The sequence below is a fragment of the Microcaecilia unicolor genome, chromosome 5, assembly GCF_901765095.1.
Source record: "Microcaecilia unicolor chromosome 5, aMicUni1.1, whole genome shotgun sequence".
Classification (NCBI taxonomy): Eukaryota; Metazoa; Chordata; class Amphibia; order Gymnophiona; family Siphonopidae; genus Microcaecilia; species Microcaecilia unicolor.
Genome location: NC_044035.1, coordinates 79,917,980 through 79,941,123, shown reverse-complemented (window position 1 = coordinate 79,941,123; position 23,144 = coordinate 79,917,980). Strand labels below are relative to the sequence as shown.

Genomic DNA, 23,144 nt, shown 5'->3' with positions numbered 1-23,144 from the left:
CCAGAGTTTCGTGTCCAATCAGATACAAGCCAGGGTCTGACCACCTGGAAACCCTGTCCCCACCCTATACACCTGTTCAGAACAGCAGTTCATTGGCTATTACTTTGTTGTTGTCAGGCTCAGCTGCCTCCCCAGTCTGAACCACACCTTCACTGCGTGCAGGGCCTGCTTTCTCTCCCATCCCATCCACCATAGCCCTGAAGCACGGTCTTGCTCCCTCCCTTCCCATTGCTGAGCTGAGTACCATGGGAGACACATGGGACCTAGCTCTCTATAGCATCACTAGTGCTTCCTGCACCAGGCCCACCTCCTCTGATGTAAACTTCCAGGTCTGGCGCAGGAAGCACTAGCAGGCCATGGTGGATGGGAGGGGAGAGAGAGAGAAATTAAGCAAGACTGGATGGGTGGGGAGGAGAAGAGAGAGCGAGAGTGACAGAGAGTATTCTGCCTCATTCATGGAGGCAGGGTATATTGTGATGTATATTTGAGTATTATTTGTATTTAATTGCATTGTTGGTGTAATAGCACTGTGTATTAGGACTGCTTTTCCTATAGTTTGCTGTTCCTGTGATTGACTCCTTGTGAGCTTTCCCTATTGGCTGTTAGCCCTGCGGGCTGTGTGTGAGAAGAGTCCAATCTTCCTAGCATGCCTTTGTGATCACCAGCTGTTCTAGGGGCTGATCCCTCCTTAATCTACTATAATTCCATCAAGATTTTTCACCATCTCCCAAGGCATCTCCCAAAGACATTTCCCAAGACATCTTATCCCAAATCATTCCCCATTTATTTTCTCTGAGTTCTCCCCCCCTTATTTTCCTTGAGTGTTACAGCTTTTTCTCTCAGCTGGGCTGAGGTTCTGGCCATCTCCTTGCCTCTGAGGTGGCTAGCTACAGACTCTATGGGCAGAAGGCCACAATTCTTTTACAAGCAACTGAACTGTAAGTTGGGTTTTCTTTTATTCTGAGTACTTTAATAAAGAAGATTTGTTTAAGAATTGAGAGTCTAATGGTGAAGCTTCTGTTTAGGGATAGTTTATGCTGGCTGTTTAAGCTACACTATACTTAGAACAGTATACTTTGCCTAGAACAGTACAGGGGGAGAGACAGAGGCTGGGGGGGGGGGGGGGGAGAGAAATTAGGTAAGACTGGATGGGAGGAGAGGGAGAGGAGGGAGAAAGAGAGATGGGGCAATACTGGATAAAGAGGAGAGAGAGAGGCTATGGGCTAGAGACAGTGAGAGAGATTAGGCAAGCCTGGATAGGTGGGGACATAGAAGTCAACTTTTCAAAATGATTGGGGATGCTAAACCCAATAGAAATTACCCTTCCCTGGACACAAAGAGTTTGCTCAATATTGGGGGTGCTCAAGCACCCACAGAGCTGGAACAGATCAGTGTTGGAGTTGGTTATAGTGGAAGAGGTGAAGAAGACAGAAGAAGAGGTAAAAATAACACAAGGACAGGAGACCCTTGGAAAGAGAGTTACAAAAAGACTGGAAAGCAGTAACCAGAGACTGGGACCAAAGCAATTAGAAAAATTAAATGGCCAGACAACAAAAGTAGAAAAAAATTATTTTAAATTTATAATGAAGTAATGTGGTAGCTATGTTAGTCTACTTTAAAAGTTAATAAATATAAATAAAAGAAAAAAATAAGGTGACACCTTTATATTGGACTACAGTGGGGGAAATAAGTATTTGATCCCTTGCTGATTTTGTAAGTTTGCCCACTGACAAAGACATGAGCAGCCCATAATTGAAGGGTAGGTTATTGGTAACAGTGAGAGATAGCACATCACAAATTAAATCCGGAAAATCACATTGTGGAAAGTATATGAATTTATTTGCATTCTGCAGAGGGAAATAAGTATTTAATCCCTCTGGCAAACAAGACCTAATACTTGGTGGCAAAACCCTTGTTGGCAAGCACAGCGGTCAGACGTCTTCTGTAGTTGATGATGAGGTTTGCACACATGTCAGGAGGAATTTTGGTCCACTCCTCTTTGCAGATCATCTCTAAATCATTAAGAGTTCTGGGCTGTCGCTTGGCAACTCGCAGCTTCAGCTCCCTCCATAAGTTTTCAATGGGATTAAGGTCTGGTGACTGGCTAGGCCACTCCATGACCCTAATGTGCTTCTTCCTGAGCCACTCCTTTGTTGCCTTGGCTGTATGTTTTGGGTCATTGTCGTGCTGGAAGACCCAGCCACGACCCATTTTTAAGGCCCTGGCGGAGGGAAGGAGGTTGTCACTCAGAATTGTACGGTACATGGCCCCATCCATTCTCCCATTGATGCGGTGAAGTAGTCCTGTGCCCTTAGCAGAGAAACACCCCCAAAACATAACATTTCCACCTCCATGCTTGACAGTGGGGACGGTGTTCTTTGGGTCATAGGCAGCATTTCTCTTCCTCCAAACACGGCGAGTTGAGTTCATGCCAAAGAGCTCAATTTTTGTCTCATCTGACCACAGCACCTTCTCCCAATCACTCTCGGCATCATCCAGGTGTTCACTGGCAAACTTCAGACGGGCCGTCACATGTGCCTTCCGGAGCAGGGGGACCTTGCGGGCACTGCAGGATTGCAATCCGTTATGTCGTAATGTGTTACCAATGGTTTTCGTGGTGACAGTGGTCCCAGCTGCCTTGAGATCATTGACAAGTTCCCCCCTTGTAGTTGTAGGCTGATTTCTAACCTTCCTCATGATCAAGGATACCCCACGAGGTGAGATTTTGCGTGGAGCCCCAGATCTTTGTCGATTGACAGTCATTTTGTACTTCTTCCATTTTCTTACTATGGCACCAACAGTTGTCTCCTTCTCGCCCAGCGTCTTACTGATGGTTTTGTAGCCCATTCCAGCCTTGTGCAGGTGTATGATCTTGTCCCTGACATCCTTAGACAGCTCCTTGCTCTTGGCCATTTTGTAGAGGTTAGAGTCTGACTGATTCACTGAGTCTGTGGACAGGTGTCTTTCATACAGGTGACCATTGCCGACAGCTGTCTGTCATGCAGGTAACGAGTTGATTTGGAGCATCTACCTGGTCTGTAGGGGCCAGATCTCTTACTGGTTGGTGGGGGATCAAATACTTATTTCCCTCTGCAGAATGCAAATAAATTCATATACTTTCCACAATGTGATTTTCCGGATTTAATTTGTGATGTGCTATCTCTCACTGTTACCAATAACCTACCCTTCAATTATGGGCTGCTCATGTCTTTGTCAGTGGGCAAACTTACAAAAGCAGCAAGGGATCAAATACTTATTTCCCCCACTGTATATACATTTTTTTTTACTAACTTTCGGAAACCAAAACCTACTTCTTCAGGTCAGGATTTAAAGAAGGAGGTTTTTGCCTCCAAAAACTAATCTAATCTAATCTAATCTCACACTTCTATACCGCACTACTTCCAACTTGAGGTTCTGGGCGGTTTACATCATAAGAGATGCACAAGAAGTGAGAAATTAAATTACATAAGCACAACAAAAAATTAAACTTTATCAAATAAAAAAGGTTTTAGCTTCTTACATAAAAGCACATAATTAACTTCCAACTGGATATACAAAGGAAATTCATTCCAAATAGTGACTGCCGAAGTGGAAAACATTGCATTGAATTGGCGTTTCAAGCAAACACCATTTAAAAGTAGGAAACTTCAACAGAAGATTCTCATAGCTGAGTAGAAGTAAAAATGAATGTGAAAAAAATGTAATGTTAGTCCAATAAAAATGAATCACTTATTTTATGTCTTAATTTTATTTATTTGTTAATTTTGGTGAATTTATTTGTTAATTTTTAATGTAGCAATTGGAATTTGTAAAATTTTTTTTTACATTTACGTCTGCTCTCTTTTATATTTTGCATGGTACAAAGAGATGTGTCACTGTTTCTGTTCCCTTTGGTTTTGCACTATATGCAGAGTATGGCTTCTCAGGGGTTCAGATTAATTTTTGTCTCTACATATTTCTATTTTTAGTTTGTGGTTACTTATTCTAAACTTCATGAGAGTTTACCTCTGTTCATGTGTGCAAAAGGCCAGGTACTCTGTTAGCATCAAGTGTCTGTGAAGGACTAATCTGTATTAATCCAGCTTGTTTTGGTGTATTAATATTTTTCAGCCTACTGCAATGCTCAGGATATTGTTATTTTCTAGGATGGACGTTGTGTGACCCCCTGGAAGTTTGCTTGTAAACATACTAGATTCAGTGGTCCAACTTGTTAAGAATACTGTTTACTTTGTAGTAAAAAAGTAGTTTTAAGAGCTGTACTTTATTACTTTTACTTGAGGTTTTTTGTTTGTTTGTTTGTTTGTTTGTTTTTGGATAAGACTTTCTATTTTTACTTCTCTACTTTTGAAGCCAGTACTTTTACTTTTTATTTAAGTACTTTTAAAAAATAATGACCTCATCTCTGGATATTTGTGGGTTAAGTTTGTCTGGGGAAAGTGTAGGTGTGTGCATGTGTGAGTAGCTGTGTAGAGGTGACACACCTGTAGAGGTTTGTGGAGTGTTTTTGTGAAAGGATGTGGGTGTGTATATGCAGAGAGGGGGATGTTTCAGTGTGTGACAGATTTATAAGTATGTGTGTATGGAGTGTGTAGGATGGGATGTTTTGGTTGTGTGTGTGGGGGGGGGGGGGGGTGTGAGTGGCTTGGTGTATCAGGTGTATATAAGGGCGTATATTTGGGGATTTGGAGTGTGTGTGGGAGTGCGTGTGTGTCTTTGGAAGTGTGTAGGAAGTGACTTTGAAAGTGTCTTTAGTCACCATCCTTTGCCAGTTCATTCAGTCATTTTTCCTTGTGTCTCTCTGAGCATGTGAACGGCAGTGCTTTTGGAAAGGAGCTGAGATTAACTTTTTAAGTTCACACCATGAAACAGTTTCCCACAGAAAGCAAGGGAGATTTTTCTGTTGAAGATTTTGACCCAGTGTTTCTGGTTTTCAAACTCATCCAAGGTATTTTCATTTCCTTCCTGCATGCCAAATTTGGTAAATTTGTGTCCCTGTTTTGGAAAGTTATTGTAACTACAGACAGATGGACAGGCAGACAGACAGACCTTAATACCTTTTCACATTATTCTTTTCAATGTTGCATTTGTTAAGTGAAACATGTATTTTTTAAAAACAGCCAAACAACTATTTTCCCATGCCAGATGAATTTGGCCTTTTGTTGTCATTTTGCTTTTCGATCGTTTCAGTACTGTCTGTCCTTTTCGATGAGAAGCAGCAAAGAACATTCTTCCATTCATCCTTGAACTGATGGACATCATACAACACTGGATTTAAGGCAGAATTAGAACATGTAAATGTCACAATCCAAAAGAAGAGCGAGGACGGAATATCGAAATTCTTCTTAATGTTCCGAACCATGATCAGGAGCACGGCAATGGCGATCGGACTCCACATGACAAAGAAGGAAATCATCAGCGCAAGCAGTGTTCGAAACAGTTTAAAATCTTGTTGGGAGACTCGAAGCTGATGATTCTCACAATATGCTGCACTCACACTTAAATTTTTTCTTGTTGCCTTTGTAATCTATATAAAAACAAAGCAGTTATCGTTATAATACTGGATGAGTATCAAGCAAGGGGTACATCAGAGAAACAGGGTAGTTGCCATTCCGTAATGCACTTTCCAGGGCACTTATTATTCTGATGGTGAAAATGCTAGTGAAAGAGCAGGTGGCATGTTCTTCGGTTGGATGTTCAGAAGTTCTTGGATTGGATGCCTTGTGAAGACAGCAGATTTTGTAGTGGATCTCTGTGCAGTGGGTCATTGTCTCCAGGTTTCTGCCTTAAAATGGCATCAATCCGAATGCCGGGGGTTTGTTTTTAACCTCTTATTTTACTCTAGTCTCTTACTGTCCTTACAAAATCATCATGGTCGTTCTAATTGCTTTTGAATCATGTAATTTCATTCAACTTTGTGGCACATCAGTAAAGCAGCTAGTGATTCCTAGCATACTCTTTGTGGGTATAAATGTTTAGAATACTAGCACTGAGATGCATATGTGTGCTCATACATGTGTAAGTGCAAGAAGGGTACCTATTTCCACCTTACCTTATATATTGGGTATTTTCAAAGGGGTATACACATGGGTGGAGCATGGGCAGGACATAGTTGGGGCTCCCACTTGTGTGCATAACTTAAGAATACTCTCCCCCCCCCCCCCCCCCCCGTTATTCAGTACTATTTAACTGGCCAGGAACAGCTCCTGGCCGGCTAAATAGCCTTAAGTCAGCTAAGCACTGATATTCAGCATGAGATAGCTGGCTGTCTCGGCTGAATACTAGCGCTTAGGGGCCTACTTGGTCACTGGCTATGTCACGCGACATAACCGGTTAGCGCCAATATTCATCGGCTGACCGGCTAAGATTAGTGACCACACAGACCCACAAAAACAACAGGTCTTTCTTTGGCCGCTATAACTTAGCCAGTCAACTGATGAATATTGACATGCAGTACCCCCCCCCCCCCCCCCCGGGAATTCAATGCTGGTCACCGAATACAGCTTGGCATTGACCGCAGGAGTTAGCCGGGCTGCCACCCATGGTCTGAATGTCGGTCCCACTGTAAACTGCATGCATCCCACCCCCACGCACTATCTCTATAGCTGTTGTAACTGCAGGCATCTAAATATTAGGCACGTCGATACTGGGTACAATGGTCTACTGTCATGCAACCTAGGCACCTAGGTTCCATTATAGAACAGGCTTCTACCATGAGGCCTAGTGGACCTAAATGAAGGTGCCCACTTATAGAATTGCCCCCTGGTTAGAGCAATTTTCACTGTCACCATTTGTATAGTGCTCTTGAGAATCAATAATTAAAGGAGTTTTATGTTTTTCAGCTGCCTGTAAAAATATAACTCATTCTAAATACTGATTCCTAATTTCCTTTCTTATTTCTTATAGGGAAACAGGCCACTTCAGTTGAAATCTTAGGGAAGTCAGAGAACATTGTGATGTCACTCAGCATTTTTAAAGCTGCTGCAGCATTGGTTACCAGCCAATTCCATTTCATGCCTAGTTCCATATAGGGAAAAGTCATCTCTGATGTCATAAACAGGAGCAAAGTTTTGTACCAAAGAACAAAACTAGACATCATGACTTGTTCACACAACCACTTCATTTCTCTTTACAGGGGAAGGTTGGTTGTGTTTCAGTGCTATGCTCATTTCTCTTCTTGGCACTACATGCATGTTAACCACCAGGATGGGCCCATCAGACCCCTCCCGAGGTGCATCATGGCACAATGGCAGTGTTTTGTAAGTGAATTGCCCAGATCAATGTGGATGTGATTCATTAGTATATCCTGTGTGAAAGCAAATATAAATGCAAAAAGACCCAATTCCCAGCTGAGTCAGTGCCACTTAAAGAGAAATGATTACTTTATGAGCCATTCAACAGCTTCCCTCTGTAAATATCAAGTATGAATTTACATTTTATTTGTCTGCTCTATTACTGGATATGCTGCTTTTTAATCCTAGGTAAGCAATCAAACACCTTCAACTAGGAATTGTATTTGTTATGCTAATGTTAGTCTCTTCATTGCTTGTTACCTTTATCCCCTTAACTCCAGTTGTTTCCAAGGCTCAAGTGCTATTTAATCTAGGTGATTCTGTAACTGATGCAGGACTCCTTGGGACAGCTAATTGTGCAGTGGTTACTAGCTTTACATAATGTTGTTTACTTCTGTTGGGTTATTATAGTTCAGGTTTGAGTAACCAAAGCTTTGCCCTATACCTCGTATTTCAGAGGGCAAAGGGAGAAGCTAGGAGGGATTTCTATAGATGCTGAGCAAATGTTGGAAAGCTAGAAGTGCAGGATTTATACTGAGATTCAGTCTCGCCCCTATGTAAGCTCCAGTCTGATATAGAAGTGGTCTTACTTGCCCGGTTATTTTATTTTAATTATATATTTATTTACTGGGGTTTTTTTAAAAGAAATTCACCAAGGTGGGTGTACAGCAAATACCCCCAGTTTTCCTGGCTTTGGTACTGAATATTGGCAGTGCCTGGATAACTTCTGAGCCCACCCAGACTCCGCTCCTGAACCGCCTCAGCACTAACCAGATAGAGCCGCCCTGGTCTGCCCAGATATTCAGCAATGCTCTCTTGGTTAGGAGTCAACTATCTGAGAAGAACCTGATCAGCATGGTCTTAACCAGACAGGATCCACTCCTACCTGGTTAAACCATGCTGAATGTATTAGAACAAGCTCATTAATATTAAAATGATCATCCCATGCAATGCACAGATGTTTGCATGCAACATACAGAAAGGAGCGCCTACCTTTAATGTTCAAATGTTTCTGGCAGGTCTGGAGCTGTCATTCAATGAGGGTGACTTCTCGGTGAAGCAGTCTGCTTGCATTTTTTTAATAATATCTGCATATGTGTGTGAGATGTGCCATGTGTGTGTATTATACAGTGGTGGAAATAAGTATTTGATCCCTTGCTGATTTTGTAAGTTTGCCCACTGACAAAGACATGAGCAGCCCATAATTGAAGGGTAGGTTATTGGTAACAGTGAGAGATAGCACATCACAAATTAAATCCGGAAAATCACATTGTGGAAAGTATATGAATTTATTTGCATTCTGCAGAGGGAAATAAGTATTTAATCCCTCTGGCAAACAAGACCTAATACTTGGTGGCAAAACCCTTGTTGGCAAGCACAGCGGTCAGACGTCTTCTGTAGTTGATGATGAGGTTTGCACACATGTCAGGAGGAATTTTGGTCCACTCCTCTTTGCAGATCATCTCTAAATCATTAAGAGTTCTGGGCTGTCGCTTGGCAACTCGCAGCTTCAGCTCCCTCCATAAGTTTTCAATGGGATTAAGGTCTGGTGACTGGCTAGGCCACTCCATGACCCTAATGTGCTTCTTCCTGAGCCACTCCTTTGTTGCCTTGGCTGTATGTTTTGGGTCATTGTCGTGCTGGAAGACCCAGCCACGACCCATTTTTAAGGCCCTGGCGGAGGGAAGGAGGTTGTCACTCAGAATTGTACGGTACATGGCCCCATCCATTCTCCCATTGATGCGGTGAAGTAGTCCTGTGCCCTTAGCAGAGAAACACCCCCAAAACATAACATTTCCACCTCCATGCTTGACAGTGGGGACGGTGTTCTTTGGGTCATAGGCAGCATTTCTCTTCCTCCAAACACGGCGAGTTGAGTTCATGCCAAAGAGCTCAATTTTTGTCTCATCTGACCACAGCACCTTCTCCCAATCACTCTCGGCATCATCCAGGTGTTCACTGGCAAACTTCAGACGGGCCGTCACATGTGCCTTCCGGAGCAGGGGGACCTTGCGGGCACTGCAGGATTGCAATCCGTTATGTCGTAATGTGTTACCAATGGTTTTCGTGGTGACAGTGGTCCCAGCTGCCTTGAGATCATTGACAAGTTCCCCCCTTGTAGTTGTAGGCTGATTTCTAACCTTCCTCATGATCAAGGATACCCCACGAGGTGAGATTTTGCGTGGAGCCCCAGATCTTTGTCGATTGACAGTCATTTTGTACTTCTTCCATTTTCTTACTATGGCACCAACAGTTGTCTCCTTCTCGCCCAGCGTCTTACTGATGGTTTTGTAGCCCATTCCAGCCTTGTGCAGGTGTATGATCTTGTCCCTGACATCCTTAGACAGCTCCTTGCTCTTGGCCATTTTGTAGAGGTTAGAGTCTGACTGATTCACTGAGTCTGTGGACAGGTGTCTTTCATACAGGTGACCATTGCCGACAGCTGTCTGTCATGCAGGTAACGAGTTGATTTGGAGCATCTACCTGGTCTGTAGGGGCCAGATCTCTTACTGGTTGGTGGGGGATCAAATACTTATTTCCCTCTGCAGAATGCAAATAAATTCATATACTTTCCACAATGTGATTTTCCGGATTTAATTTGTGATGTGCTCTCTCTCACTGTTACCAATAACCTACCCTTCAATTATGGGCTGCTCATGTCTTTGTCAGTGGGCAAACTTACAAAATCAGCAAGGGATCAAATACTTATTTCCACTACTGTATGCGTGTGTGTCCCACATGTAACAGTAGTATTAAAAAGTTGTTATGGGGAAAAAAAGGAAACTCTGTGTGAGATCACTGGACGCATACCTGCAGCCTGATTGCTGCCTTTTTTTTCCTCTGGGTATGCGAACAGCATTGACGTTTACCGCAAAACTGTTCTGCGCATGTGCTAGGTGCTTTTCCCACTGAGACGCTTACAGAATTTCTATGCATCTCATTTGCATGCGATTTCCTTTGCACATCGACCGCTGCTTGAAAATCGGTAATTTCAACCCCAGATACGGACTCACTCGGCATTTAATGGTGACTTTTGAGCATCAGAGCCTTAATCCTCTAAACAAAAATTTGTATGAGAAATCACTCTATTAATCACTCTATTAATCACTCTGAGTCTTAGGGCCATGTTTACTAAGCTGCACTATAGGCATGTTAGTGTTTTTAGCAAAGCACTAAAAATTAGCATGTACTACATAAGCAGTGCTTTTTTTGTGCCGGTACGCAACGGTACGGCGTACCGGCACCTTTTTTTGCCCGCCCCCCCCCCCCCCCCCCGCGATACTCCGGGCGAGTCCTGCACTTAGTTGTTTTTTTTTAAGACTCAGAACGCGCGAACGATGCAGTCGGCAGCGATTGAAAGAGGCTGTCTGGGCTGGCGTCTGCGTCGGAGCTTCCCTCACCCTCTGCGAGTCCCGCGAAACAGGAAGTTGTAACAACGAAGGCGGGACTCGCAGAGGGTGAGGGAAGCTCCGACGCAGACGCCAGCCCAGACAGCCTCTTTCAATCGCTGCCGGCTGCATCGTTCGCACGTTCTGAGTCTTAAAAAAAAAAACTAAGTGCAGGACTCGCCCGGAGTGTCGCGGGGGGGGGGGGGGGGGGGAAGGATTGGGGACAGAAAGAGGGAAACCAACAGAGGGAAGGATTGGGGAGAGAGAGAACGAGGGAAACCAACAGAGGGAAGGATTGTTGAGAGAGGGAAAGAGGGAAACCAACAGAGGGAAGGATTGGGGAGAGAGAGAAAGAGGGAAACCAACAGAGGGAAGGATTGGGGAGAGAGGGAAACCAACAGAGGGAAGGATCGGGGAGAGAGAGAAACCAACAGAGGGAAGGATTGGGGAGAGAGGGAAACCAACAGAGGGAAGGATTGGGGAGAGAGGGAAAGAGGGAAACCAACAGAGGGAAGGATTGGGGAGAGAGGGAAACCAACAGAGGGAAGGATTGGGGAGAGAGGGAAAGAGGGAAACCAACAGAGGGAAGGATTGGGGAGAGAGAGAAAGAGGGAAACCAACAGAGGGAAGGATTGGGGAGAGAGGGAAACCAACAGAGGGAAGGATTGGGGAGAGAGAGAAACCAACAGAGGGAAGGATTGGGGAGAGAGAGAAAACAACAGAGGGAAGGATTGGGGAGAGAGGGAAAGAGGGAAACCAACAGAGGGAAGGATTGGGGAGAGAGGGAAACCAACAGAGGGAAGGATTGGGGAGAGAGGGAAAGAGGGAAACCAACAGAGGGAAGGATTGGGGAGAGAGGGAAACCAACAGAGGGAAGGATTGGGAAGAGAGGGAAACCAACAGAAGGAAGGATTGGGGAGAGAGGGAAAGAGGGAAACCAACAGAGGGAAGGATTGGGGAAAGAGGGAAACCAACAGAGGGAAGGATTGGGGAGAGAGGGAAAGAGGGAAACCAACAGAGGGAAGGATTGGGGAGAGAGGGAAACCAACAGAGGGAAGGATTGGGGAGAGAGAGGGAAACCAACAGAGGGAAGGATGGGGAGAGAGAGGGAAAAACAGGTGGATGGATTGGGGAGAGAGGGGAAAAACAGATGGAAGGATTGGGGAGAGGGGAAAAACAGATGGAAGGATGGGGAGAGAGAGGAAAAACACAGATGGAAGGATTGGGGAGAGAGGGAAAAACAGATGGAAGGATGGGGAGAGAGAGGGAAAACAGATGGAAGGATGGGGAGAGAGAGGGAAACCAACAGAGGGAAGGATTGGGTAGAGAGGGAAACCAACAGAGGGAAGGATTGGGGAGAGAGAGGGAAACCAACAGAGGGAAGGATGGGGAGAGAGAGGGAAAAACAGATGGAAGGATTGGGGAGAGAGGGGAAAAACAGATGGAAGGATTGGGGAGAGAGAGGGAAAACACAGATGGAAGGATTGGGGAGAGAGGGAAAAACAGATGGAAGGATGGGGAGAGAGAGGGAAAACAGATGGAAGGATGGGGAGAGAGAGGGGGAAAAACAGATGGAAGGATGGGGAGAGAGGGGGAAAACAGATGGAAGGATGGGGAGAGAGAGAGGAAAAATGGAAGGATGGGGAGAGAAAGAGGGAAGATGCTGGATGGAAGAATGCAGAAAGAAATAGGGGAGACACTGGAAGGATGGGGAGAGAAAGCAGAGCTGCTGGATGGAAAAGGGGAATAGAGAAAGACTGGAGAATAAGAGGAAGGGGCATGGGGAGAACAAGGGTGAGGAAAAGATGAAAAGCCACAGGTAGATGAAGGAAATTAAAGAATGGATAGTAAGAATGAATTAAATCTGGACAGAGAGAGAGCCTGAAAAATATTGAAGAAAGCAAAGAAAAAGTAGACAAAAATGACAAATGGCACAGAAGAGTTAAGCGAAAACAAAGGAAAGCAGAATCACAGACTGGGACCAATATGGAAAGAAAAACAGTCACCAGACAACAAAGGTAGAAAAAAATCATTTTATTTTCATTTTAGTGTTTGTAATATGTCCAATTTGAGAATTTACATTGGCTGTCTTATTTTGCACTGGGTATACTGGAGCTGTAAGAGCTTACAGAGATTATTTATCATGAAAAAAAATCACGTTATTTTTTTCTCCTATAGTACTATAATATTTTCAATTATGTCTGTTTATATGTGCCATGGCTGGTATAGGGGGTGTGGTTAATGTGGGTGTGGCTATCATAGGGGTGGAGCCATATGTGGTGACCCCGCCCATAATGAGTACCGGCACCTTTTTTTCTACAAAAAAAGCACTGTACATAAGTATTGCCATACTGGGACAGACCAAAGGTCCATCAAGCCCAGCATCCTGTTTCCAACAGTGGCCAATCCAGGTCACAAGTACCTGGCAAGATCCCAAAACAGTACAATACATTTTGTGCTGCTTATTCTAGAAACAACCAGTGGATTATCCCCAAGTCCGTTTTAATAATGGTCTAAGGACTTTTCCTTTAGGAAGCCATCCAAATGTTTTTTTAAACCCCACTAAGCTAACTGCTTTGACTACATTATCTGGCAATGAATTCCAGAGTTTAATTACGTATTGAGTGAAGAAATATTTTCTCCAATTCATTTTAAATTTATTACTTTGTAGCTTCATTGCGTGCCCCCTAGTCCTAGTATTTTTGGAAACAGAAAACAAACAATTCATGTTTACCCATTCCACTCCAGTCATTATTTTATAGACAATTTCCAGAAACAGGAAATGAGGGCGGGACCAGAGGCAGAGGTCAGACAGATGGGAAGGCAGTCTGTAGTGCTGCTCGCCTTCAATGCTGATGCCGGACCCTGAGGTAACAATTTTTAAATTACAGCCAGCACGCAGGAAGTCGAGGGGCTGCCGGAGGACAGGTTCTGCTTGCACTTCGAGGGAGGAAGGTGCGGGGGCATTGAACTCGGAGGAGAGGGAGGCGTGGAACTCAGAGGGGAGTGGAGGGAGGGGGGCATCCTGCAACTTGAAGGGGAGGGGGCCGTGGAACTCGAAGGGCAGGGGAGGGGGTCCTGCAACTCGAAGGGGAGGGGGGCCTGGAACTTGGAGGAGAGGGAGGGGGGCTGGAACTCGGACGACAGAGAGGGACAGAGGGAGGGAGGGGGCCATGGAACCTTGCTAGCGCCTGTTTCATTCCTCTACGAAACAGGCCTCTTTTACTAGTTTTATAATAAAACATACCTGTAAAATTTTGGAATAGCTGATCACAATACTTAATCCTGGAATTATAAAATCAAGAAGGACAAAAGATACATCCCAAATGATTTCTTCTGTAACAGTGGGCCAAATTAATGTGCAAATCTGAACTTCCTGTTGACAAAGCAAAAAGAGGAGATCAGATCATTTATTGCTGTTCCAACCAGCAGAGTGAGATTTATTCAACCATGCAACCTGAAACAGGAACGACAAACAGAAAGCACTTTGTTATAAAATTTTAAATCTACCTATGTAAAAAAGCTATAACATTGCTTAGTCCTGAAGAGGACAATTTGCATTTAGCTCACACCTGTTCAGTAATAGCTCAAGGCAGGTTACATTCAGGACAGTGGGTATTTCCTAGTCCCCAGAAGACTTACAATCTAAGGGGATAATATTCAGCCTCTGGCAGACAGCAATTTTTTAAATGCCAGTCACCGCAGGCTTCCCGTATCTGATATTCAGTACTGGTTCATATCTGGACACCAGTGCTACATATCCGAGTACAATGTGGCTGCCAGCTTTTATTTATGTACTGGAGAAATTCAGCATTTTTGCTGTCCTAATTTTATGTGGACAGGTACCTGATTAGCAAATTTAATATTACTGCTAACTAGGTAACTCCCGACTTCTCCCAAATTCTGCGCCCCAGATTGCCCCAGCAGTGCTCAGATGATGCCGAGGTGGTCTGCATGGATTTTCAGCATCACTATTTGGGTAAGTGCTGCTGAAAATCCGGGTACGACCTGGTCAGCAGGACTTATCCAGGTAGAAGCCGCTCCTACTCGGATGTCCCACTAAATATCGGACCCTATACAGTGCTGGAATGTAAATATATTACTAAGAAATATATTATTGGTAATATATTACTTTTAAAAGTAGCAAGTAATTATAATGATTACTTTTGTACAAATGTAATGAAATAACTCTAATCATTACTTTTTCCACTAGCGAGTAATATAATGTCTCATCACTTTATATAGTCACAGTGACTAACTTATTACTTTTATTAAACAAGTAACTAATATATTACCTTTACAAGTAACTAGTACCTGTAATGTGTTACAAAGTAACTAGTACATACTTTTCACAGTAACTTAACTTTTTACATTTATTAAACAAGTAACTAGTGACTGTAATATATTAATTTTACAAAGTAACTAGGCAACGCTGCCACTTATGTTTATATTTGAGGCAGGGCCGCCGAGAGGGGGGGCAGGGGGCACAAAATTCCCTTGGCCTGGGCCTCCAAGGGGGACCCAGCATCGGGGTCAGGCCGCCGGTCCTGCAGTCCCCGGTCTCACCTGCCTGCCTCCTCAGCTTCGGGCCCCCTGCATTTGAAACGGCAGTCACAGATCGCCTCCCTTTGGGCCTTCCCTCCCTATGTCTCGCCCTCACAGAAACCAGAAGTTACATCAGACGAGGGCGGGACACAGTGAGGAAAGGCCCGAAGGGAGGCGATCTGCGACTGCCGCTTCGAATGCAGGGGGCCCGGAGCCAAGGAGGCAGGCAGGTAAGACCAGGGACTGCAGCAGTGGGGGGCAAGGGCGGCGGCAGCGGGGGGCAGGGGTGGCGGCAGCGGGGGGGGGGGCGGCCTTGCCCTGGGCCCAGCCTAGTCTCTCAGCAGCCCTGAACTGAGGCAATGGAGGGTGTGAAGGGCACTTCTATAACTGTACACCTGCATTTATGTGCCACTTGTATGTGTAAATGTACAGAATATCAGCACTTTTGCAGGTAAGTGTACACTTACATACATAAATGGCAGCAAGTCAATTATTTATTTATTGGGATTTATTAACCGCCTTTATGAAGAGATTCACAAGCATTATTTTGTAAGGGTGTGTGTAAATGGCATAGAGGCCAACCAGATTTCAGTTTTGGTTTTGACAGTGAAACTGGCCAAAATCTGGGTTTGGGTTTCAGCTGAAAATACCTGTGCATTTTCATCTGAAACCAAAACTCACCCCCCCCCCCCCCCCACACACACACACAGACATTCACACTCCCTCCGCCCTTCAATCACTATCCACCATCCCCATCCCCATTCCCCTTCCCACTCGACCACCCATAGGTTCTCTCCAGGCCTACCTTAAGAATCCTTGGTGGTCTAGCAGCCTCTATGGGGGCAGGAATGAGCCACACTCATTCTTACTCTGTGCTGGTTCCAATCACAAAATGGTTGCCAGGACCTTCCATGGCGGTCTGGTGAGACTGCTGCAGGAAGTCTTTTGGCAGCCATTGTAATGGAGCAGCAACATGAGGCAGGAACAAGTGAGGTTTGTTCTTGCTGTCAAAGACACCATATAAGAAATTCTGTTGGAATCAGGGAAAGTATTAGTTTCACAGATGAATTGTTTAGCTCAAGAGCATTTGCAGATGGAAGCTAAAGTGGATAACCTTGCTTTAGAACTGGCTCAAATGGCACTAAAAGTAGAGATAGTGTAAAAGAATCTTGAGAATATGAACTTGGTGCAAGATACTTTGATTAAGGACAAAGTTAATTCAAGAAGGAAAGTGGAAACTTTAGAGAATAAGACTCGGCCATCTAATATAAGATTCTTAATTTTTTTTTCAAAATGCCTCACATATCTCTACATGAGATGTTTAAAGGAAGACGTCTTGGGAATTTCTTCAGATTTGGTACCACCTATTTGGTACCACATATTTGAGAAAAAACAAAGGGTGAGGCACCTGTTGAAATGAACAAATGATGTCTTAGGCTCCTGTTCACAAAGCCGCGCCAGTGGCTCCTGATGCGGTAATGCCAACACAGCCCATTCACTTTGAATGGGCTGTGTTGGCAGTGCCATGAAGCTTTGTAAACAGTGGGCTCAGATAATCTGGAATGTTCCGACTCTGAAGTGGTTGTTAACTTTGCATTTGTTTCTGATAAAGAATAGCTACTTCAGATATTCTTATAAACATCGGGACAAATTGTTTCTGAATTTAAGAATTAATGTATTTCCAGATGTCTCAAAAAAGAAGGATTTCAAAAAACCAAAGTAACAGTGTAACACGTCAGTGGTTAAGCCAGTGTTATGCGGTATGGTTTCCTGAAGAAGAATTTTGAAACGGGACCGTCGGAATCTACACGCACTCTGGAGTTCACAGTGGCAGATGCCATAAAGCTAAGTGTTTTGGTGCACTTCATTTAACCATGTTGACATTGTTCTAAGTATATTCAAGGCTCTATGGACTTTTTTTGATTGTTCATGAGAAAGGCAATTTAGAAAAATATGCAAAAAATTTCTTTTGTCTACGGGGGTTTTTTTTAGTCTATGATGACTTTTTGTACGTACAACTAACTCCTTATATGAGAGTTGTCGTACTTGTTGAGACTTTTTCCCCTGTTTTTGACATTTTTGAAACTGTTTGATATGGTGATATAGACTTTTGAACACTGCTATTTTGGTTTTTTGACATTTTCAGGAGGAGTTAGCAGTTTTGCCGATCTGTGTATGACATTGTGATCAAAAAAGAAGGAAACAATTTCTCCAGTTGAAACCAGGAGTGTAATTTGTGAGGTATATTTTCTTCAGTCTGGCTCACTTCACTAGCTTTCTGGCCTCCAAAAGGCCTCTGGTGACCATCTTGTCCCCCCAAAGCTGAATATCAGTATTAACAGGTCAAGTGCCGACTCAGCCCCCAGAATGCCCACAAAATATCTGATTTTGAGTTCAGCACTAACTGGTTAAGTGTCACCAAAAATTAGCAGTTAGCCCTGAACAGCCAATTCAACCAGCCAGGAGCCATTTCTGGCCAGTTAAATCACTTTGAATATCGACCCTCATGTTTTCAACTACCTGGAGGGTTTGGTCATTGGGCCAACCATTTGTCTGCTGTACTTTCACCACATTCAGTGCCACCTGCTGCTTGCCCTGGGACTGACTACCATCTCATCTGCTTCACGGTGATTTGCTTACATGGGTGTCAATGTTGTTTGCCTGTCCCCTCACTAGGGTGAGAAGCTAGGGCCTCAGGATGGGAAACAGATTTCCTCTTTTCTATACTGCTACTTGCAGTGCAGGATGGAGTCCCCAGCCTAGGATCAGTGACTCCCTTGAATCTAGCTTGAAAGACTATTGTGTCTGCAAACACTGTATTGCTACCTATAGAACTGGTTTTGGGAAAAAAATAAGTTAAGGGTTACAGGGGATGGGCAGACTGGATGGGCCATTTGGCCTTTATCTGCCATCATGTTTCTACGTTTCTATGTAATTGATAACAGATTAAAGATGAGGGTGGACAACAAGAAGAAAGGTCAGAGACTCTCCATTTAGGATGTTCATGGCCCTGACAATATAATTTCTGACCTCCTTACTGATGCTTAGCATGTTAATTATATTTTTCAGCTGTTCCTCTGCTACAAAACATTTGATATCTGATAATTCTGAAAATCTCTCACATGATGATTCATCAGATTCTGAATCAGTCCAACCTACTCCCTACACTTCTGGCAGCACAACGGGGAATGGGATGACCTGCTATTGCATTCTGACGACAATAGCTTTAACTGCTGCTGGTCTCCTCCCTCTTCTCCTCTCCCCACATACACACTCTACTTTTTCCTTCTTCACCATTTTGTGGAGATGGGAGCAGATCACTATTCTTTCAGGTTTTCACTGGGAGTTGCAGCTGTTGGCCCTCTCCTCTTTAACTTGACTGATGTACTATAGTTCGGTGTTTCCCAAGTTGGTCCTGGAGTACCCCCTTGCCAGTCAGGTTTTCAGGATATCCACAATGAATATGCATGAAATTGATCTGCAAAATTCTTTCATGCATATTCATTGTGGATATCCTAAAAACCTGACTGGCAAGGGGGTACTCCACAACAGACTCGGGAAATACTGCTATAGTTGGTTAAGATTCTCCTCAAACCGTCTACTACTTAGTCTACCAGTGGGGTGCTCTTGGCCCTGCCAGTATCACCTCCTACTTTCTCACTGGCATTCAGCATATTATGGACTGGATTTCACAGCTCCTTCTCAGCTATAAAACTGACTGCTGGTCTTCTCCCCTCCCCAAACCCTACACTGCTTCTGCCCTCTTCTACCTTTCTGTAGAGACTGAAGTAGGCAACTTCTGTTTCGAATTTTCGTTGGGAGCTGCAGCTGCTGGTACTCTTAAAGAAATCTCTCTAGTTTGCAGCTCTCAATGAAAATTTGAAACAGCAGTTAAGTACATAAGTAATGCCACACTGGGAAAAGATCAAGGGTCCATCAAGCCCAGCATCCTGTCCACGATAGCGGCCAATCGGCCGAGGGCACCTGGCAAGCTTCCCAAACGTACAAACATTCTATACATGTTATTCCTGGAATTGTGGATTTTTCCTAAGTCCATTTAGTAGCGGTTTATGGACTTTTCCTTTAGGAAACCGTCTAACCCCTTTTTAAATTCTGCCAAGCTAACCGCCTTCACCACGTTCTCCGGCAACGAATTTCAGAGTTTAATTACGCGTTGGGTGAAGAAACATTTTCTCCGATTTGTTTTAAATTTACTACACTGTAGTTTCATCGCATGCCCCCTAGTCCTAGTATTTTTGGAAAGCTTGAACAGACACTTCACATCCACCTGTTCCACTCCACTCATTATTTTATATACCTCTATCATGTCTCCCCTCAGCCGTCTCTTCTCCAAGCTGAAAAGCCCTAGCCTCCTTAGTCTTTCTTCATATGGATGTCGTCCCATCCCCGCTATCATTTTAGTCGCCCTTCGCTGCACCTTTTCCAATTCCACTATATCTTTCTTGAGATGCGGCGACCAGAATTGAACACAATACTCAAGGTGCGGTCGCACCATGGAGCGATATAACGGCATTATAACATCCTCACACCTGTTTTCCATACCTTTCCTAATAATACCCAACATTCTATTTGCTTTCCGAGCCGCAGCAGCACACTGAGTAGAAGGTTTCAGTATATTATCCACAACGACACCTAGATCCCTTTCTTGGTCCGTAACTCCTAACGTGGAAGCTTGCATGACGTAACTATAATTCGGGTTCTTTTTTCCCAAGGGAAAAGACATTCACTTTTGGTTCAATAGGTCATTAAAAAATTGATATGCGTATAACACTTTGGGGCTCATTTTCAAAGCACTTAGCCTCCCAAAGTTCCATAGAAACCTATGGAACTTAGCCTCCCAAAGTGCTTTGAAAATATGCCTCTTAATCATCTCTCTGACCTAACTTTCTAACTCTTCTTACTCTCTTACCTATCTACATGTTCCATCTTTGCTTATACCCTATGTTATTAAAATATTCTATTGCGTATTGTGTTGACATTGTAAGCAGTATACTATGCCATACTTTGTATTGTTGTTTGAATATTTTTATTGTTATAATTGTCTATTGCTTAGGTTTGATTTATTCTTACTGTACACCACCTTGAGTGAATTCTTTCAAAAAGGCAGTAAATAAATCCTAATAAATAAATAAATAAATAATAATACAGATATTATTAAAGCAGCTAGCAATACATTGTTTTTTTTTTATATGGTATGTTTATGCCACTCTTGATGGGATTATTAATTTATTTAAAAACATTATTAAAAAATTGCAGAAACCAAATGTCTCATCCACAATATATGGATTGACTAGAAACTCAGACCTGAATTTCAGTGAAAGATGCCCAAAAGGATCTGTGGGGGAAAATAATGTGCTCAGCTCCTGGACAGATTGAACAGTGGCAGGAAAGGGTTTAGTTCCCAGTTGAGTATTTGAAACAGGGCTCACCAAGCTTGGCCTGGGGGCACCCAAGTCATTTGGGTTTTCAGGATATCCACAATAAATTTTTCATGAGACAAATTTGCATATTCTGAGTCTCCAGTGTGTGAAAATTTACTTTATGCATGTCCCGGAGGATATCCTGAATCCCCAGTTGGCAGTGGGTTCCCAAGGACAGGTTTGGGAAGCCCAGCCTTAAAAGGAAAAAAAATATTCTTTCTAATTCCAGGTTAAAATGACTTTGCTCTGTAATGCAAAATAATGATAATAAAATATGGGGCACAGATGGTTATTCAATATATAAATACATTCTCGGTTTAAAATGAGAAATAAAAGAAACATCATGTTTGAAAGATGTAAGCTGGTACCTTGCCTAAAGCACAAAAAGCTTGTGTCCTCCATTAGACATTGTCATTCCTACAATTTTGATAACGGCTGAAAAAGTGTCAGATCTTATAAACTCATTCATGGGAGGTAAGCAAACAAAACAAAAATGCACTACAGGTAATGATCAGAATGAGCATAATTTATTTTTCTCAGATATGCTTAAAGGATAGGTGGTGGGGGGGGGGGGGGCAGTTATCAAGGTAGGCTACCCTTAAGACAATCCTCAAATCGTGCTAATTTAGCATAAGGTTTCATTGCATAAAATGGGATCCTGTGCAAAATAGCATAGCTTGTAGTAAAATAAATATAAAGAAAACAAATAAAAAGAAAATATATAAAGATTAAAAAAAAAACCCATCTTACCAGTAACCCACGTTGATATCCCCCCCCCCCCCCCCGTGATATTTATTTCCCCAGCACAAATGTTGCTGATACCTTTAGTGCTATCTCAGTTTGGGCCACACTTTTGCATTTCACATTTTCGGTTGCCCCCGTTGCGTGGGGGCACTTAAACCTGAAAAGCACCATAAGGAGGAAGACTGAAGTGGATTCTACTGGGACTATGGGGCACAGGATCTACACAGCCAGAAAACAGTTCAAACTGGTGTCCAGATGCGAGATGCACGCTTTGTATGCACACAAAAAAAAAAAAAAAACCATAAAATAAAATATTGCCACCACCACCACCACCACCACCAGAACATGAAATCCACTCTCACCTGCCCATTCACTGGCTGGGTTATCACTTTGAAAAATAAAGCCAGAGGCAGCCCCGTGAGAGCCGAGTAGCCCCAGATCGCCACCAGCCCACCCACCACCACCTTGGCATTCCAGCTGGCAGCCTGGTGCAGCTTCATGATACAGACCATCCGCTCCAGGCTGACCGCGGCCAGCGAGATGATGGAGGCGCTGCCGCTCAGCCACATGACGTAGAAGAGCAGGTGGCACAGGAACTCCCCCAGGACCCAGGCTTGCGTCCAGCGAGTGGTCAGGATGAAGGGGATCATACTAATGAAGAGCAGGTCGGCACAGAAGAGGTTCAGCACGAAGCAGTTGGCATTCACCAGCCGCTTCTTCCTGCTAAGAAGCAAGATGGCAAACACGTTGGCCAGCAGGGAGAAAAGGAAGACCAAAGAAAGGACCACCGTCTCCAGCACCGTGAAAGCCACGCTGTCCCCGCCCTTAAAGTCCGAGAAAAAGGTGAAGAAGGTCCAGTTTGCCATAGCCATGGCCTGAGGGGAGTTGGCCAAAGCAGCACCCATCTCCCTCCCCTAGATGCACCAGGCGATCATGGTCACTAACGCGCCGGGAAAGGGGCACCACTAAACCCTGCGCGCACAAAGCTTCACGAGGGCGCTCTGAAAAGAACTGGAGCAAAGAAAGTCAGACGCTAGGCAAAAGGTTAGCTTGTGCAATCTTCAGAGCTCGTAAGGAAACAGCACTGGCGAAATCTGATTGAGGAGGGTCTTCATTGTTTCATCTTTCCGATGGATTATTGCGCTCTTCTGTTAAACAAGGAAGTGACAGTATCCACCCATCTAAAACAAAGATCGAGGCTGTGTGTTTAACAACCTGCTGAAGAAAAAGAGCACGTTAGTTTGCTTTGAAACACTTTAAGGATGTAAATGCAATGTTTAACTACACTTTCCCCAGTCTCACTTCTGATAGGGCAAGAGTTCTTAGCTCCCTGGGGTGTGGGTCGGAAAATGAATTTTCCATGTCTCTAAATCCTATTGTAAATCACCTCTTTTTATGTATTCAGGCTACTTTCCGAAGGGGTAGATTATTATATACAACATACACACACACACACCTGGACGAGTGAGCTTCAACATTTTCGGGACAGGGCAAAGAGAGAAGAGAATCCTGCCAAAGTAGCTTTTCGAGATTCACCTCGCCGTGGTTGTGCTGTCCAGAAAAGTAGACACTGTTCATTCAGTGTTTCCCATGTCAATTTGGGGCTTGAGGGGAAATGGATGCCACAGACCCCCCCCCCCCCCGCCCCCACCTGCTCCACCGAGTCATATTTCACACTTTTGTAAAAGTTAACTTTCTTCTAGATATGACAGAAAAACTTTTAATGTACTCTGCGC

At 43.8% G+C, this 23,144-nt stretch overlaps 1 protein-coding gene across 2 annotated transcripts; it reads right to left on the bottom strand.

Moving 5' to 3' along the window:
• Positions 1–4,342: 4,342 nt before the first annotated feature.
• Positions 4,343–22,663, bottom strand: FFAR4 (free fatty acid receptor 4). Of its 2 annotated transcripts, XM_030203034.1 has the most exons (3): positions 21,771–22,659; positions 13,926–14,054; positions 4,343–5,524 (listed from the first exon to the last, which is right to left on the bottom strand). In XM_030203034.1, the coding sequence occupies exons 1-3, from the start codon at positions 22,311–22,313 to the stop codon at positions 5,126–5,128; spliced, it is 1,071 nt and encodes a 356-aa protein (XP_030058894.1). In that variant the 5' UTR covers positions 22,314–22,659; the 3' UTR covers positions 4,343–5,125. The 2 variants fall into 2 exon arrangements, with proteins under 2 accessions (XP_030058894.1, XP_030058895.1); XM_030203035.1 differs by lacking the exon at positions 13,926–14,054 and having other exon boundaries at positions 21,771–22,663.
• Positions 22,664–23,144: the final 481 nt, after the last annotated feature.

Excerpts from the sequence above, each read along its gene's own strand:
- FFAR4 (XM_030203034.1), bottom strand. The coding sequence starts at position 22,313 with ATGGGTGCTGCTTTGGCCAACTCCCCTCAGGCCATGGCTATGGCAAAC. Across the intron at positions 14,055-21,770 it reads CCCAGCCAGTGAATGGGCAG|GAAGTTCAGATTTGCACATT; the intron begins GTGAGAGTGGAT and ends CTTTGTCAACAG. Across the intron at positions 5,525-13,925 it reads GCTATTCCAAAATTTTACAG|ATTACAAAGGCAACAAGAAA; the intron begins GTATGTTTTATT and ends GTTTTTATATAG.